The 17,046-nt window shown below is 40.1% G+C and overlaps 1 protein-coding gene across 1 annotated transcript in view; it reads left to right on the top strand.

Annotated features, from left to right (window-relative positions):
• The window catches only part of LOC149434865 (potassium channel subfamily K member 6-like), a 49,011-nt gene that overhangs the window by 25,921 nt on the left and 6,044 nt on the right, over positions 1-17,046 (top strand). The window contains exon 3 of the mRNA XM_089663296.1: positions 13,889-14,284. Within this exon, the coding sequence (XP_089519422.1) occupies positions 13,889-14,284 (396 nt within the window). The remainder of the gene's footprint in view (positions 1-13,888; positions 14,285-17,046) is intronic.

Below are 17,046 nucleotides of genomic sequence, written 5' to 3'. Positions count from 1 at the left end.
TACGGTGTTGGGCCTATTTATCACATACCAGGGATCATGGATCAGTTTGAATACATCAGAATACTTGAAGAGGTCATGCTGCCTTATGCTGAAGAGGAAAGGATTGACGTTATGGAGTGGCCAGCCCAATCCCTGTATCTTAATCCAATAGAAAACTTGTGGGTTAACATCAAAAATGCAGTTTCTGAGGCAAAACCAAGAAATAGAGAAGAACTGTGGAATGTAGTCCAATCATCCTGGGCTGGAATACCTGTTCACAGGTGCCAGAAGTTGGTTGACTCCATGCAACACAGATGTACAGCAGTTCTCAGAAACAGTGCTTATACAACTAAGGCTGGCCATACATTATACAATTATCTGCAGATTTTCTGCCCAATTTCCTTTAGATTTACCTTCAACTATGTAGTGCAAGGGCCTGCCTAATTGGATACAACTGAAAGTGTTGTTTAGGTTTGTCCTCCTATTATATGGTTTTTGGTAAATCTAAACCAAAAATATGCAGATAATTGTATAATGTATGGCCAGCCTAAATATTAATTGATTCAAAGGAAAGCAAAATCTTCAAACAATTTTCAGTTTATATAGTGAATGTTTGAGTTTGTAAAGAAGAATACAAACACTGCTATTTTTTTGAACAGTCTAATATTCACTTTTATTAAATTTTTTTTAAAGGAACAACACAAATTTGATATATTTTTCTTAATGTTTTGATTTGGAATAGAATGTGTAGTGTTCCCAATGTGTGTATGGAAATAAAAGCTATTCAAAGGATTTTGAGCTTTATTCACCTTTTTCAACACACTGCTATTATTTTGAACACAACTGTGTGTGTGTGTGTATATGTATATATATATTAGTGTGTGTAAAGCGCTGTGTAAACTGACGGCGCTATACAAGTACCTGTAATAATAATGTAATTTATATATATATATATATATATATATATATATATATATATATATATACACACACACTATATTGCCAAAAGTATTGGGACAGCCCTGCAAATCATTGGATTCAGGTGTTCCAATCGCCTCCATGGCCACTGGTGTATAAAATCAAGTACCTAGGCATGTAGACTGCTTCCACAAACATTTGTGAAAGAATGGGTTGCTCTCTGGAGCTCAGTGAATTCAAGTGTGGTACAGTGATAGGTTGCTACCTGTGCAAGTCCATCTGTGAAATTTCCATGCTACTAAATATTCCACGGTCAACTGTTAATGGTATTATAATAAAGTGGAAGCAACTGGGAAGAACAGCAGTTCAGCCACTGAGTGGTAGGCCACATAAAATGACACAGTGGGATCAGCGCATGCTGAAGTGCACAGTGCGCAGATGTCGCCAACTGTCTGCAGAGTCAATAGCTAAAGACCTCTAAACTTCATGTGACCTTCAGATTAGCACAACAATAGTGCGTAGAGAGCTTCTTGGAATGGATTTTCATGGCAGAGCAGCTACATCCAAGCCTTACATCACCAAGTGCAATGCAAGGTGTCGAATGAAGACATGGATGAGCAAGTTTGGGGAGGAGGAACTTGATTGTCCTTCACCTCAACCTGATAGAACACATTTGGGATGAATTAGAGTGGAGATTGCAAGCCAGGCCTTCTCGTCTGACATCAGTGCCTGGCCTCAAAAATGCGCTTCTGGAAGAATGGTCAAACATTCCCATAGACACACTCCTAAACCTTGTGGACAGCCTTCCCAGAAGAATTGAAGCTGTTATAGTTGTAAAGGGTGGGCCAACTCAATATTAAATCCTACAAACTAAGACTGGAATGCCATTAAAGTTCATGTGCATGTAAAGGTAGGCGTCCCAATACTTTTCTCAGCCATCGGTCTTCCACACTCGCATCTCATATCTGAACCTGTCCTAGAGGTACTAAGCATTGCAGATTCCACTCCATTACATTAATTTCAACTTCTCATTTTACTGCCACCTATTGTTATGCACTAACTCACAGACACTTATTTATTTTTATTTATATTTATTTTTATTTTCGCATCTACTACAATAATAATTTTTATAATTTCCAATAATATTTTTTTATAAAAACATTTACCATTATGCATGAAAATGCTTTTATATACACTGTCTGTAGCCATACACAACATTTTCAAGTTACAGATACATAATTTATTACGTTTTATGATCTTTGCATCTCCCATCTTTTTGATCTTTGCAATTGATGTGCGTATTTATTTATGTATTTGTCCTACTGTATCACTACAAATAACCCCCTCTAACTCCTCCCCCTCTAACGAGCAGAGGAGGTGGAGCATTGCTCCCAAGGCATCTAGCCATGGCTATTTATAGCATGACCTTGAAGCTGGCTGGTCAGTAGCTCTGAGGAAAGGGACTCGTCTCCGAAACGCCTCAGTCTCCTGACTACACTGACAATTGGTAAACCTTGCCCGTTGTGGCCATCTCCATTATGCAAAAGCTTTTTATACATGCTATGCCTGTGAGTATGTTTTTGTCTTTTACACCTTATTATCTTGGATAATGCACTAGGTGTTTGTGCCACCTGTCTGCTCTTTTTCCAGTGGTTGATTTCCCCCATCTGAGGAGGGCTGCACCCCTGAAGCATTATCTTTAGGTCACTTCTGTCCTGGTCCCCTTGGCCTCCCTGTGGCATTTCATTTCCTGGAGTGCTGGAGAGTACACACGGTTATCTAGTTCCAATACTTTTGGCAATATAGTGTATATAAGTTGCAGAACTGTTTTGCTTGTTGTTTACATGGTTATTTATGCCAATCTTTTTAACACTGTTTGACATGTTGTATCATGTGCCTGTTTTAGTGTTGGGGTCGCACTTGTGAAAACGGGGGGGGGGGGGGGTGAAATGCATGTGTAGGCAGGTTGCCTACAGTAGTTTGTAAGTCCTGGTTGGCTCTGGCAGGGGAAGGATAGGTTAAACCTTTCAGTCCCTTTTTCCCCTGGCTTTTTTGGACCCAGCCTACCTGCCCTATGCAGATGTATTACATCTGTGTACCTGCTGTTCGTTCCTGGTTTTGGATCATGGTATGGTCCTGGGTTGGGAATGTCCTGACACTGGTTTTGTGGAGGAGGACTGCTGGGCCCTGTGTGCCTGCTGTTCGTAGCTAGTTCTGGATCGTGGTATGGTCTCGGGTTGGGAATGTCATGACACTGATTTGCAGAGGGGGACTGCTGGGCCCTGCAGTCCAGCCAAAGATGCCAACCCCTCGGAATACTGCCAAGTATGAACTTTCACCAGTGTTGGGTTTTCTCTTTTCTAAGGCAGGTCTAGGCAGCCACCAAACAGTCAGACAGTTAGGGTCTGGACATCTAAGGAACTGTGTTGCACTTTATTTTGTTGCACTTCTGAACTTTCAGTAAAGTTTGTTAACCTTTTCCTGAGCCTAGTCTGAAGTTACTAAAGGGGTGCATAATGGCCACGTGGCAGATACAGCATGTAGTCAGCCATGTCCTCTCCCTGCCCCCCCCCCCCTTACAGACTGGTGCAACTGACCCCCTTCTGACTTGGATTTTACCTACTCTGAGTGAATTTTCCATCTCCTTAGACTCGTATTGGAATGCATAACCTGTCTGACAACAAAAGTTTGTTGACACAGGTTCATAGACATATCGTCTGACTGTAAGCATCTGGATTGACTGATATTCATCCTATGTCTGTGGGTATAATCCTTTTAACTTCTTTTAAAGATACTGAGAATGTATTGTATATAGGGATTGTTTCTCTTAAGACTCTACACCACCCTCTCCATCCACCCTGCTCCTGGTTCTGTTTCCTTTTATGCGCTAATATCTAAAGTGCAAACACTGCAAAAAAACTTTATTTCACTGTAGAGGAGGCATTTAGCAGTGTAAAATTTGTTTAGCTGATAGCAGTGTGCAATGGCAATGTGTAAATCTTTCCATTGTGGAAATCTGATGCCAAAAAGCTGACTGATTATAGCTACACTGTACAGGTCTGCCAAGTAAGGGAAATTCCACATTCCAGAATGAGTGAGTATGTTTACTGCCATCCTAAAGGGGATGGCCAGATAAAAATAAATACCCATTCCACTACAAACCCTCTAAACATACAGAGTTTCTAGAAATGTAGTTGGAGATCATGGAGCTAAAAGGACCAGTATCTACTTTCTGCATAGCTGGGTTGTTTAGTGATGTCAGTGGTTACAGAAATCTTCCGTTATGATGCACATTCTCTTGGCTCTAGTGCAACAGTGTCATAACAGAAAAAAAAGTGATACTTTCTACGTTAGAATTTGTGGGCACACAATGCAAATTCCTCCAAATGAATTTAATTAGGCCTTTAATGGTACCACTCAGATACACTTATTTTTATTAAAAAAAAAATTACAGTTTTTTGCCATCATTTTAAGAACAAAAGTCTATTGCACATCTCCTATACATGGCTATCGCCATTTTTTAACTCCTTATTAGATCGCAGCCATTGGCTGCCAGCACTGATCAGATGCCGATCGGATGCTGGTTTTCCAGAATGCCCCTTTGAAAGAAGCAAGCTGAACAGCCGACTTCTGTCAGACAGGTAGGTGTACACATGTGCCGAATGTCAGCCGGTTTCTATTGAACTGGCCAATACCAGATGATATTGAGCCATAATGTACGAGGCTTTAGCCTGGGTGTCTATCACTTGGCCTCCTAAGTAAAAGACTGCTGATCTGGATGAGGTTGTGTGCTGCAAGTAGATAAGAGCCATTGCAGTTTTATGGGGTACAGATGACGCAGAGACCCCTTATCCGGCCTTTCCTTTACAGTTTCAGTGGTCAAGGAGTGCTATTGTCAGACAAGTTAGTATCCTCTTCAATAAAACCTGTACTTCTCGGAGTATCTCATGTCCTCCACCGCTCCCTGGTTACAAGTTTATTCAGCATTAAAACCTGAAAAGACTTCCCCCTAGTCTGATTTCTATGTCAGTGTGCCTGAACTGTGCTCTGTGTGTGCTGGCAGTCTCTGCATTAGTGAGTAGGAACACTTGTTACCATCATTATCAATGATGGAAGTGTACTGTGCCTTTTGGCCATCATTAGCCAGCGGCCCTCTAGGGGGTAGTGCTACATTTCCTAATATTTAAACTTTTCAGTTCTAAACATAATAAAGTAACTATACAAAAAAGTATTATACATTTCCTTTTAAAGCCGAGAGAACTCAAATTCTGAATGTACCCAATGTCAGATTTGCCAGTCATGCCCATGAAATCCCAGACATATTTAAGGAGTGGCTGAATTAACACTTGGGTTGATGCAACACCCAATTTTCTGGTTTGGGAAGACCTAGGTTTTGAGGTCACCTCGGCTTCTTCCTATCTATATACTGATTGACACTGCTGTACAATAAAGATAATTATAACTCAGTGAGGGAGCAATTAGATCCTGTATGGCATGAGAACTCCAGGAATTAAATCACACATGTAGTTTTGTACAACTCTCAATTGTTTTCAGCTACTCAAGCATACGCGATCAACCCAGTATGTATACTGCAGATATATTTTTATTTGATTTAGTTATACAGTATCTCACGGAACTGGGTACACCCCTCCCATTTTTGTACATATTTTATTATATCTTTTCATGTGACAACACTGAAGAAATTAAAATTTTCTACAATGTAAAGTAGTGAGTGTACAGCTTGTATAACATTGTAAATTTGCTGTCCCCTCAAAATAACTCAACACACAGCCATTAATGTCTAAACAGCTGGCAACAAAAGTGAGTACACCCCTAAGTGAAAATGTCCAAATTGGGCCCAATTAGCCATTTTCCCTCCCTCATGTGACCCGTTAGTGTTACAAGGTCTCAGGTGTGAATGGGGAGCAGGTGTGTTAAATTTGGTGTTATAGCTCTAACTCTCTCATACTGGTCACTGGAAGTTCAACATGACACCTCATGGCAAAGAACTCTCTGAGAATCTGAAAAAAGGAATTGTTACTCTACATACAGATGTATGTATCGAGAAAACATTACCAGCAAGCGTGTTCCACAAAAATAACTTTTTAGATTGACTTCTGTCCAGCAGGGGCAGCCACACATGGTTTTAAATTCATCCGGTTCCTGCTGAACTGGCTGATTTTTAATCCATTTATTGCCTTCATCAGTAGAAATGATCATCTCATAGAAATCTATTAATACACAGTCATAATATTTAAAAACCAGGTTAGGGGCGGTAAAACAAAAAAATGTTCTTTGTAAAGGTGGTGGTCCTAGAAGGGTGATGCTTTGGGTGTCATAGGCTGCAAGCCTACTTTTCTGACTCCAACTGTTGTACTAGTGACTTATCCCTTGCTGAGACCTCTATGCCTGGCCTGTATAAGCAGATACAATCACCGTGGAGAGTCTGAGCTGAACTCACCAAACACCTTTTTCTCTTCCACGAAGATCTTTATTAAATGCAGAAGGTTACAGCAGACAACAGGATGTGGAAGATGATTGAAAAAAAAAACGTACTTGCAGGTCAAAACATGGTAACGCGTTCCCCTCATGTGAGCAAATTATCATGTGGCCATGAGGCAAGCAGCCATTTATATCCCATAAGACAATGTGAAAATGGGGAATTTAATCATAAAATAGGAGGGAACACAGAAAAAAAGGTGCAGTAACCAAAATAACCACTAGATGGCAGTATCTAGTACCAACTATACTGTTTTTTCGGTGGAACATGTAACATATTCCCATAGCTGCAGTCACCGCCCCCTTCCTCTGACAGTACAGGGAGACTTCTCCCTGTACTTTTGTCAAATTTGAAAACAGCGTGACCGTGCAGGGCTCCGCCCACACGGCCACGTCACTCATTCACGGACTTCCATGAATGAATGAACTGCAAGTCCCGACAGCCTTAGTGGCTGTGGGCTTGTAGTTTTCAATGAATTACCACGGCGCTGTGGAGTGCCGTGGTAGTTCATTGAAGATACCTGTCAGTATATCTGCTTGCCTGTACATCCCATACGGCAAGCAGATATACTGACAGGTCTGCAGGAGACCTGCATGGCATCAGCGATCTATAGGAGCTTTCGAGGCTCATGTAGACAAAAATAATAAATGCACATTTTTTACCTGCAAAAAAATAGCATTTATTATTTTTGTCTAAAAGGTGAACTTATCCTTTAAGTCTATACAGTATTTGTAAAAATCAGGGGACATTGATCCAGCTAGAACATAAACAAAGAATAAATTCCTAAGCAAATACTCAAAATTTGACAGTACTCATCTCTGCATTAATTTGTATCTGTGATATCTATCTGAAGTTCAGCTTCAAGGGCTAATTCACACTGTGTGTATAATCGCACTGTCAAACGCCAGTCACCACTATAAAGCACAGAAAACAATTGTTTTCTGTGTGTTCTATTAACACTGCAATGCAGCTGTGCTGCATGGGGCTGCGATTAAAATGCAGATATGCTGCATTTTATTGTAGTACACCATACAGGATCACATGTCATTCAGCAGTTGTCACACACAAAGCTTGTCGCCCAAAAGAAGCTCCTGCTCCTTTTTTGAGTGACACGCTTCACGCGATGCGTTTTGCCGTAATTAATCATGTAACAATTGCTGCAAAACCACACTACATTTTGGTTCCATTGAAAATCTATGACACCCGAACACACGTGGTGCAATTTGTAATTTTTTCAGAGCGCTTCGGAATCTAGAGATTGCAAACACTCATGTGAACAGTGCCTCCTGCATTCACTCTTATAGAGAAACATTTTTCTGGCAGTTATGAAGTTGACAGATATTTTAGTTATGTATCCGTTAGGATAACATCTTAAGTTGTTGGCTGCACCGGACAGACTGGATTGGCTGGCTCCAGAAATAATTAAGACTAGATTTGAGAGTACAAAAAGGAACATTAAAGGATACGTTCACCTGTTTTTAGGGTGGAACATGTAACATGTTCCCAATGCTGTAGCCGCTGCCCGTTCCACCCCCACCCCCCTTCCCTGTGACAGCAGTACAGGGAGAAGTTGCCCGTACAAGCTGTCACTTTTTTTAAAAAAAACATGGCTGTGTGGGGCTTCCGCTGCAGCGCTGTGGAGCACCTTGGTAGTTTCTTGAATTTTCCTGTCCGTAAATCTGCTTGCCTGTACATCCCATACGGGCAAGTAGATATACTGACAGTTCTGCAGGAGACCTACATGGCACTAGCAACCTTCTGATCGCTGGAGCAATGCTTTACAGGCTCCCGCAACTAAGAATAATAAATACGCATTTTTTTTACCTGCAAATAAATATGCATTTATTATTTTTGGGCAAAAGGTGAACTTATCCTTTTAAGTTCAGAGCCATTTTTAAAGAGTAAGACTACATTTACACTGGCTTTTTAGGATTTTGTGTATAGCATACTGTATATTATATGTCTAGCTCTCCCAAAGAGTGTTGATAATTTTGTGCCTGTGTCATCAGGACTCTAAGGGAGCAGTCTGACACTGAAGAAAGGTCTTTCTCCTCCCTTTCATACCTGAGGTCAAAGGTTCTCCTTGAGTATATTTGAAATACTGTAGACTTGTGTTCACTACTGCAGGTTACTACCTTAAAGGATGAGTTCACCTTTAAGACAAAAATAATAAATAATAATAAATGTAGCAGCGGGAGTCCCCAGATTCCTGCTGCGGCTAGGTGTTGCCTCTGTCCCCATTCACTATGATGACAATTCGCTAGCGGCTGCTGCTATTTATTGCTCTCTGCACAGCTACATATTACTTGCGGTGATTGGTGCTGGACGCACTGATACCTCTACAATTTGCATTAGCCTAATTTGCCAGTGTGAATATAGCCTTACCCTCAAGTGTGGATTGTAAAGTGTATATTGAATGAATCAGAATGAGTACATTCAGAACATGAAAAAGCAATGTTACTCGTAGTGTTCATGTTTCACCCACCACTTGCTGGACCACTGAATGCAATCCCTAGTTCTCCCTACCATTTAGCCTAAAAAACTGATGACCTTTTGCAGTGTAGCCAAAAAGCCTTACCCATGCATGTTGCATCCATTGTTGTGAGAATAGGTTTTGACTATCATGAATGCACAAATACAGACAGAATATAACACAGGCTGTCTACATTGTCCCATTAAAAGTATAGAAAATATTGTTCATTGGCATTCAATTTTTATCAAAATACCTAACCATAAACCACTAATTTAACAATATATATAGAAAAGAAACTTCAGCGCAATATGTACCTCCTTATGATTGTGCAGCTAGCATGTAATGAGTTCCCACATATGACAAACTAAATATTGAAAAATGTAGCACAGCAAATAAACAACACAGTGATGCTTCAATATCAAATGTGAACCTTGAACCTTTTGAATGTGCTCTAATAAACAGAGACAGTGAAAACACTCTCCAGTGCTTGTGAATACTTAATGATCAAACTACTTCAAGGGCATATATTCCAATGGATGGATATATATATATATTATTCTGTAATATCCACAGTGCTTGTGATACTTTTCCAACAAAAATCATGTGACTTTTTACAACATAAATCGTGATGAACAGTCCCATGTATTCCACAATGATTTTGTGTGATCAGATGTAATACACCGCTATTATTCAATATGTTTGTTTTATTGTGCTCCCCACCTCCAACACACTTATGCACTCACCGCAAAGTTTGACCCATAATGACAGGTCAAACTGCACTTTTCCCTTTTAACCCTGGCAGGTATATATGGTACAAAGTCTTCCCACTCTTTTGCCAACTCTTTGCTAACACTTTGTATAGATCCAATCCACTCCGCAATTATGTAAAAAAATGCTGAATGGAGTGTAGTATGTACAACCAAAAATAGCCTTTATTAAAAAAATATATATCCACTCACATTAAAATGTGTGCTCCTGGGACACCACAGTGTTAGAAACTCACTGTACAGTGCTCCAGATTGTTTAGATGATGTAATCCCTCTTGAAAAATGGCGGTACGTAGGCAAATTAAAAAAATACTTTGTAAAATGAATCTTGTATAATTGGGCATACATGAACCTGCTTGATTGCACATGTTTTGCCTGTGTGCTCCCATCCATTGTTCAGGTAACCAAAACTGACATTTATACTGTATGTGTAACCTTCAATAGCTAGGGACTGTTTATATGTAGGCAATGTAAACCTATAGTATTTATTGGTACAAATGTATCTAAAGCTGGCCATAGATGGTTCAAACCTCTGCAAATTCAGAGCTGGTTTAGAGCAAGTAAAACCAGTCTGTTGGGTTTTAAATGCGATTATTGCTAGCGGCTATTATAGTCACTAGCAGTAATCACTGTGTTCTTCCAGCGGGAAAACCCCAGTAGAACACTGACTGTGTTGATGGGGAAATCAAGTGATTTTTATTTCTGCAACCCATGGTCTATGGCTGACTTTAGGCCTCATGCACACTGGGCCCCAGGCCGCAGCCAAACACCCAGTGTGCATTGCTGTTATAACCCTAAAAATGAATTTCTTGGTTGCTCCCTTTTTGGTATGAAATATAAACCATTGATAGTGTTTTGTTATATCTGTTGAATTTGTGCAAGAAATCTGATGCACTCTGCAGTACTGTCCTTATCTATCACCTCTGTGGACTACAGAACACCCCATCCTTTGCTTCATAGATGGGGAGAGGGAAGGTCTGTAGTTCTCTCCTAAGATGACAACGCTGCTCCTCCATTCATTGATGCAATATGGTGGGCAAGTGTTGATTCTCAGCCTAGAACAGGAAGAGTGTTACTGGCAGGATAACTAGGTGGAAATCTAGGAAAAAAATCCTAAAAAAAAAAATGAATGCATTCACCATGTCTATGGACTAGTTAGCTGAAATGTATTATATTTTTGTTCTTTGATATAGATATACTTTAACAGGCCTCTGGTATTTCTTCAATGAGCAAAGCGTTGCACATATGTATAGTCCCATAGTGGTTGTGGTGTGCTGTGACTGTGTATATTACATCCCACGCATGTTTCACAATATACCTTGAATACAGAACACGCCTATGGGCACATACCTTAAAATGCACCTATCAAACAGTTTTATTAAAAAATGTAATGTTTGGTGTGATGCTGTATCAGTGCTCAGGCTTCATGCACACTGGATGTTGAAATGCCACTTGACAGGAGTATTGGACTTTTTTTCTTCCTCTAAACACCCCACAGTGTTAGTCTATGTCAATGCACACATAGGAGTTTACAGGCGGGGTGTTTAACGGCAGAAAAAACCCCTCTGCCAGCACGTCCGGGAGCAGCAGCGTTTTGGCAGAAAAAACATACCTAAAATCACTTTGGCTTTGGCCGTGTTTTTGAAACTGCTTTTCTCCTGTATGAAAAGGAGTCTCCTGGCATTATATCTGATTGATAATTATCCGTTTCGCCACATGCGTGGTGCAGATGTCAGCAGTTGAGGCCTGAACTGACTGTTTTGATAGAAAGCTGAGGAACATGATGGTTATATGTTTGTGTTGCTTAACTTTTTGTCTTCACCCCGAATGAGGAAACTGATCGCATGATCATATGTTCAGCCCCTGAATTTGCTGACTTGCCAAAATATGTAAGAGAACAAACCAGCTAAATTAGTCTGGCTCCCTAGTTCAAGAAACTGACCTTTCTCTCCATTCACTCACTAAATAGTTCTAAGGTCAGAGGAGAATATTGCACAACAGCATATTTTAGCCTTAAATTTTTTGCTTACAATCTCCACCCTAAGCAAAGGAATGCTGCCACAACTTAGTCTGGGGCAATAGGAGGAGCAATATGTGATATATTGACTAGTTATGGTCATCTATGATATTTGATCATGTCAGATAAAAGGGCTTTACCCTAATGGGATGTAGTGCAGGTAATGGTACATTTATGTATTTTCATCATTTGCTTAGTTTGTATTGCTCAGGCAGGTTCCAAGTTTATGTTAACAATTGTTGAGATAAGTTCAGTTAGCATTTTGAACAGACTGTTGATTTTCAGTACGGTTAGATTTGAACCATAGACTTGAGCAGTGAAGCACAGTCGCGGTCTGAAACAAGATGCTAAACACATCCCTTGACTGGTGAATTCTAGAGGGAACATTTAAAATCATGAAAATATAAAGCAGCGAATAAATAACAGATCTAAAACTCTCTTTTTAAAAAAAAAAATACTTATAGTAGCTGTAAACTGTATCTTTCACTAACAGCAAAATCCTGTTTGGACTACCATGAACTGAAAATACTATCTTGTCCACAAATACCATCAAAATTATACACTTTTTAAAATATATTTTGATGGTATTTGTGGACAAAGTATTTTCAGTCTGTGGTAGTCCATGAAACAAGATTATTTTGTTAGTGTTGGATTTGTAGTTACTAGGGAACCAAGACCAAAGTTTTAAGGGTGGTTGAATGGCCATTTTTACATCCCAGTAGATCGCAGTGCTAATGCGCACTGGCGCACCCCCTGGGGCATGCAGCCACGCGATCCTGTGACCACTCTGTCTGGTAAACACAGTGGATCACTCTGTTTGGTAGACACAGTGGATCACAATGCTCCATACCCAGACACTGTAAGCTGCCAAGGTATCATGTGATTGCTGGTCAAAGCAATCACATCATAATAGGTAAGAAAAACTGTCATGAATGGCTTTCATTCATGACAGTGTGCATACTGTTGTGATGCTGTGCTTGGCTCACAGCTATCGCATGGTACCTGGGGCAATACCAGTACCTATACCATGTTATAGCTATGGGCCAATCACAGCACCGCAATAGTAAACAATGAGTCATTAATGAAAGACATTTATGCCAGTTGAAACAATTGCTGTTAGCAATCACCAGTGTAACAAGTAATCACAGTATAGAAAAAAAAAATCTCTGATCACTCCCCACCCCAGAGTACTACAGTGTCACTATGGTGATACTGATCTATGCTGATGACAGAATGTAAAAAATAATTTTTTTTTTCTACAAACTGTAAACAGTCAGTATTCCACTGTCGCACCAGTCACATGATGACGCTATACTGCACTAATAACAGTATGCAAAAAAAAAAATTAAAAAAAAATCTACTTTTTTCATTTCTTCATTTTTCAAAAAATTGTGACAAAAAATTACAACTTTAAAAAACTTGCCATGCCTCTCACTAAATACCTTGGGCTGCCTGCTTCACAAAAAGGGGTCATTTGGTGTGTATTTGTGCTGTCCTGTCATTTTAGGGTTTTAAGAAATTGAATAGGCCATCAGTACATCAGGACTGATCAATTTTCAAATATATAAACCATAGTTTGTACACTCTTTCCTACAGACTAAACAATATACTCTGAATTGGGTTTTTATTGATCAAAGAAATGTACCCGATTTACATTTTGGCCAAAATGTATAAAGAATGTTTGTTTGCAAGCTATGGAAAAACATGTCAAAGTGTTTGGTATTTTTTCGTGTATATAAGAAAAAACAATAAACACAATGATGATTAAATACCACCAAAAGAAAGCTCTATATATGTGGAAAAAAAAGTATGGTATATAAATTTAATTTGGGTACTGTTTTGCATGACTGAGCAATTGCCAATTAAATTACCAGAGTACTAAATAGCAAAAACATGGAGACCCCAAGTTGTTGTCAGGCCTGCCCAGTTCGTCCTTCTGGACTACAGAAACTCCTGCTTTCTTCATCTCCACAACACAAAGCTGGGGGGGGGGGGGTTCTGTGATCCAGCAGTGGAGAACTTTGCTAGGCTAACAGTGCTTGGAATTTCAGTACAACAGAGGTATTGCACTTCTTAAGATGCAAAACATGGGGAAAGGTGCATATATTGCAGAGATATGGTGAGTGTATTGTTTCTTTTTTGTTAATTTTGCTCAGACATACACTTTAAATGAGGAGTACATATGAAAATTTTCTACATATCGATCAATAATGAACCCATTTTATGCTTTTCAGGTTATGGATACACCACCCCCCTGACCGACTCTGGGAAAGCCTTCTGTATCTTCTATGCTCTTGTTGGCGTCCCTTTCACCATGCTGGTCCTTAGTGCTGCTGTCCAGCGTCTCATGGCTACCTTCACCTACAGCCCTATTCGTTTCTTCCAGCTTTACAAAGGATTTGACCGGAAAAAAGTGACCGTGGTTCACCTAATTGTCTTAAGTGTGTTGGTTTTGATTCTGTTTCTTATTGTTCCTGCGGCCATATTCAACGCCATAGAAAGTTCCTGGAGTTTCCTGGATGCCTTCTATTTCTGTTTTATTTCTTTGTGCACTATTGGCCTAGGAGACTACGTCCCGGGGGAACAGGACAACCAGTGGTTAAGACAACTCTACAAGGTGTCTGTGGCCTGTAAGTATAAGGAATCTAGGAAAGGGGGGTGGGGGGGGGGGGGATGGGGATAGATTATTTTTGTGAATATGCACAACGCTCCCTATACAGCTTGTAAAATAATGAAAGTGTCAACTTTGCCAACCATCCATAAATGTATAGAAAAGTGGATCAGGCGTGCAATGTCAGGCTCCTGCAGACACTCCTGACAGTTGCCTACCCGTACTTCCATACTGGCAGACAGTTGCTGTCTTTAAAATGTGACAGATGGTACAGGGAGAGGATCCCCTACCTGCTATCACATTGGGGGATCCAGGGGTGATAATGGCATGTCATTAGTAACATGTTACACCCCAAATACAAGTGTAACATTTACCATGTTACTAATGGTGAACCTAGCCTTTAATGTGTATGGCTAGGTGAAAAAAGTGACAGATGAGCCGAGTTCAGTGGGATACTGAAAATTACAGTCACATGGCTGTAGATAAAGATCCTTATTCTAGCGTGAAGGGACCTTGCATGCTCTCATCATTTGCAGACTTGCTGTGACTTTTTTCCCCTGGACATTGGTAACATTTACATGTTATGACATATAGCAAAACAAAGACGACTTTTAATTGCTGTGTCTGTGATGAGCTGGATGCTGTCACAGCTAAGCGGCAGTCTTGGTTTCGTATTGGAGGATCACATGATGGAAAGGATTTGCTCATTTTGCTCTTCTTGCTTTTTGAATCGGCTGACTGCATTTCTATTCAGGTAGCTTCACTTTCCACTTGCAGTGGTTTTTAGACACTACTACCAAATATTATCTCTGGAAACCGGTGTGGATGTCCTATAAATAACCATTGTTTTATATTAATACAAATGCTGTGTCTGAGGACTTGTAGTTTTAGCTCAGTATATAAAGGGGACCACTGTCCACATTGCCAGTCTTCCCCAGAAGGCCTTTTTAGGGTTAAAGTATAACTGACGACAAAACGTTTTTTTTCTTTTAGTTCTGGATAGCGTGGATAGGGATTTGTACACCTGTCAGATTTCATTGCTGTCTGTGCCCGTTAGGGAAATGCACGTTCTCTTTTTTGTCCTTTTTACAGTTATCATTAAAATTGAAAGTAAAAGCAAATCACAAATTTTGGGTTGTCCCTAGAAAAATAATAGAGGGGAAATCTCCCAATGGGGATACTATTTTTACTATTTCTAGTGACCTGAGGGCCCTAAAGGATTTCCTTAATTTGAAAGGATTTCCTCTCACTTCCTGTTTTGGCTATTGGACAGGAAGTGAAGGTAAATCTCCATGATGGGATATAGATGGCAAAAAAAAAACCTGACCGGTTATAACCCTCCCTTACTCCATTCAAAATGAAAACAAAATGTTTTGCCTACAGTTCTATTTTAATGATAGTTTAAAGCAGCATTTCTCAACCCTTTTAACATTGAATAACCCATAAAATAACTTTCCCATGTCAGTGAACACCTGCTAATAATCGCTATATCTACAGCTCATGGTACATTAGAATGAAGGTCAGTGGGAAGAATGCGTCATACATATGTGGTCAGTGGGAAGAATTCTCTCTCACAGATAGATAGATAAATAACCATTGAGACCAATGATCTTTTTAGCTGAGAGGCAAGCATTGTTCATTGCTCAAGGAATCCCAATCAACCTCTGGTGGAATCTTAGTCAAGAGAGCCTGCTTTAAAGCTTATGTAAACTCAGTCACTAAAATGTAATTTAGGCTTTAACTTTTGAGCCCGGGTTCATATATGTGCGGTGCGGTATATCGCATGTGATTCGCACAGGAACCGCACCACATTCCTGTGCCAATCGCATACGATTTGTATGCGGTGCGATTGGAGCCATACGTTTTGTATGGCTCTGATCGCACCGCACCCACACTAAAAATGTGCAAGACCCTTTTTTGATCCGTACTAGAATCCGATCGCATTGGTATTCACACCTATGCGATCCGGTTCTGCACATCGCACTGTGTTTTGCAGACCGCTTTCAGGGTGTTGTTAACTTAACATACACACCTGCAGCGGTTTGCATGAACGGGGTGCGATTCTCATGTGGTGTGGAATTTGCACAGAAAACACTGCGAATTCTGCACCGCATCAGTGTGAAGCGGGGCTTAAAGTAATTTCAAAGGTAATTTTCTATACATCTAAATCTGCAGGTTTTATTAATTTAATACTTGGTGATTCTGCCATGAATGTCCTTTCATGTACTTCCTGTTAGGGTGATAGCACACCGTCCCTGTCTACCAATTGGCTTCTGTTTTGTCACCCTGCTACGCTACTATAAACACAATACAAAGGTATTGCTCACTGTTGTCACCATCAGGTAATTTGCCCAAAGAAATGACATGCAGCTGCTCACCCAGTGCATGCAGACAGGAAGTGGCTGAAGGAGGCATTTTATGCAACAAGGCATGAACAAAGGGATACATGTACTGTAAATGAACAATGCACACATTATTTATTAGGGTCTATGCACACTGAGCTTAAAAACACGGCTTCTACAGGAGTTTTTTGTTTTGTCTGTAGAAGCACCTAGATGTTATCCTATGAGTTCATGCCCATTAGGATGTTTAGAGGCATATTTTCAGCTCAGCATTTAGAGGCAGAAATGAAAAGTCTTCTACATTGCACTTTTGAGAGACGTTTTATGGTAGAAAAAATGCTAAATGCATCTAAACGCTAGTACAAAAATGCTCTATATGAATGTTTTTTTCTGCCAAGGGAACTGCCAATTTTCTAAGCCCAGTATGTAAGGATACTCG

This window comes from Staurois parvus, unplaced genomic scaffold, assembly GCF_062004578.1.
Source record: "Staurois parvus isolate SC_StPar_1 unplaced genomic scaffold, SC_StPar_1.0 ptg001650l, whole genome shotgun sequence".
NCBI classification, from domain to species: Eukaryota; Metazoa; Chordata; class Amphibia; order Anura; family Ranidae; genus Staurois; species Staurois parvus.
This window is presented reverse-complemented; position numbering and strand designations above follow the sequence as displayed.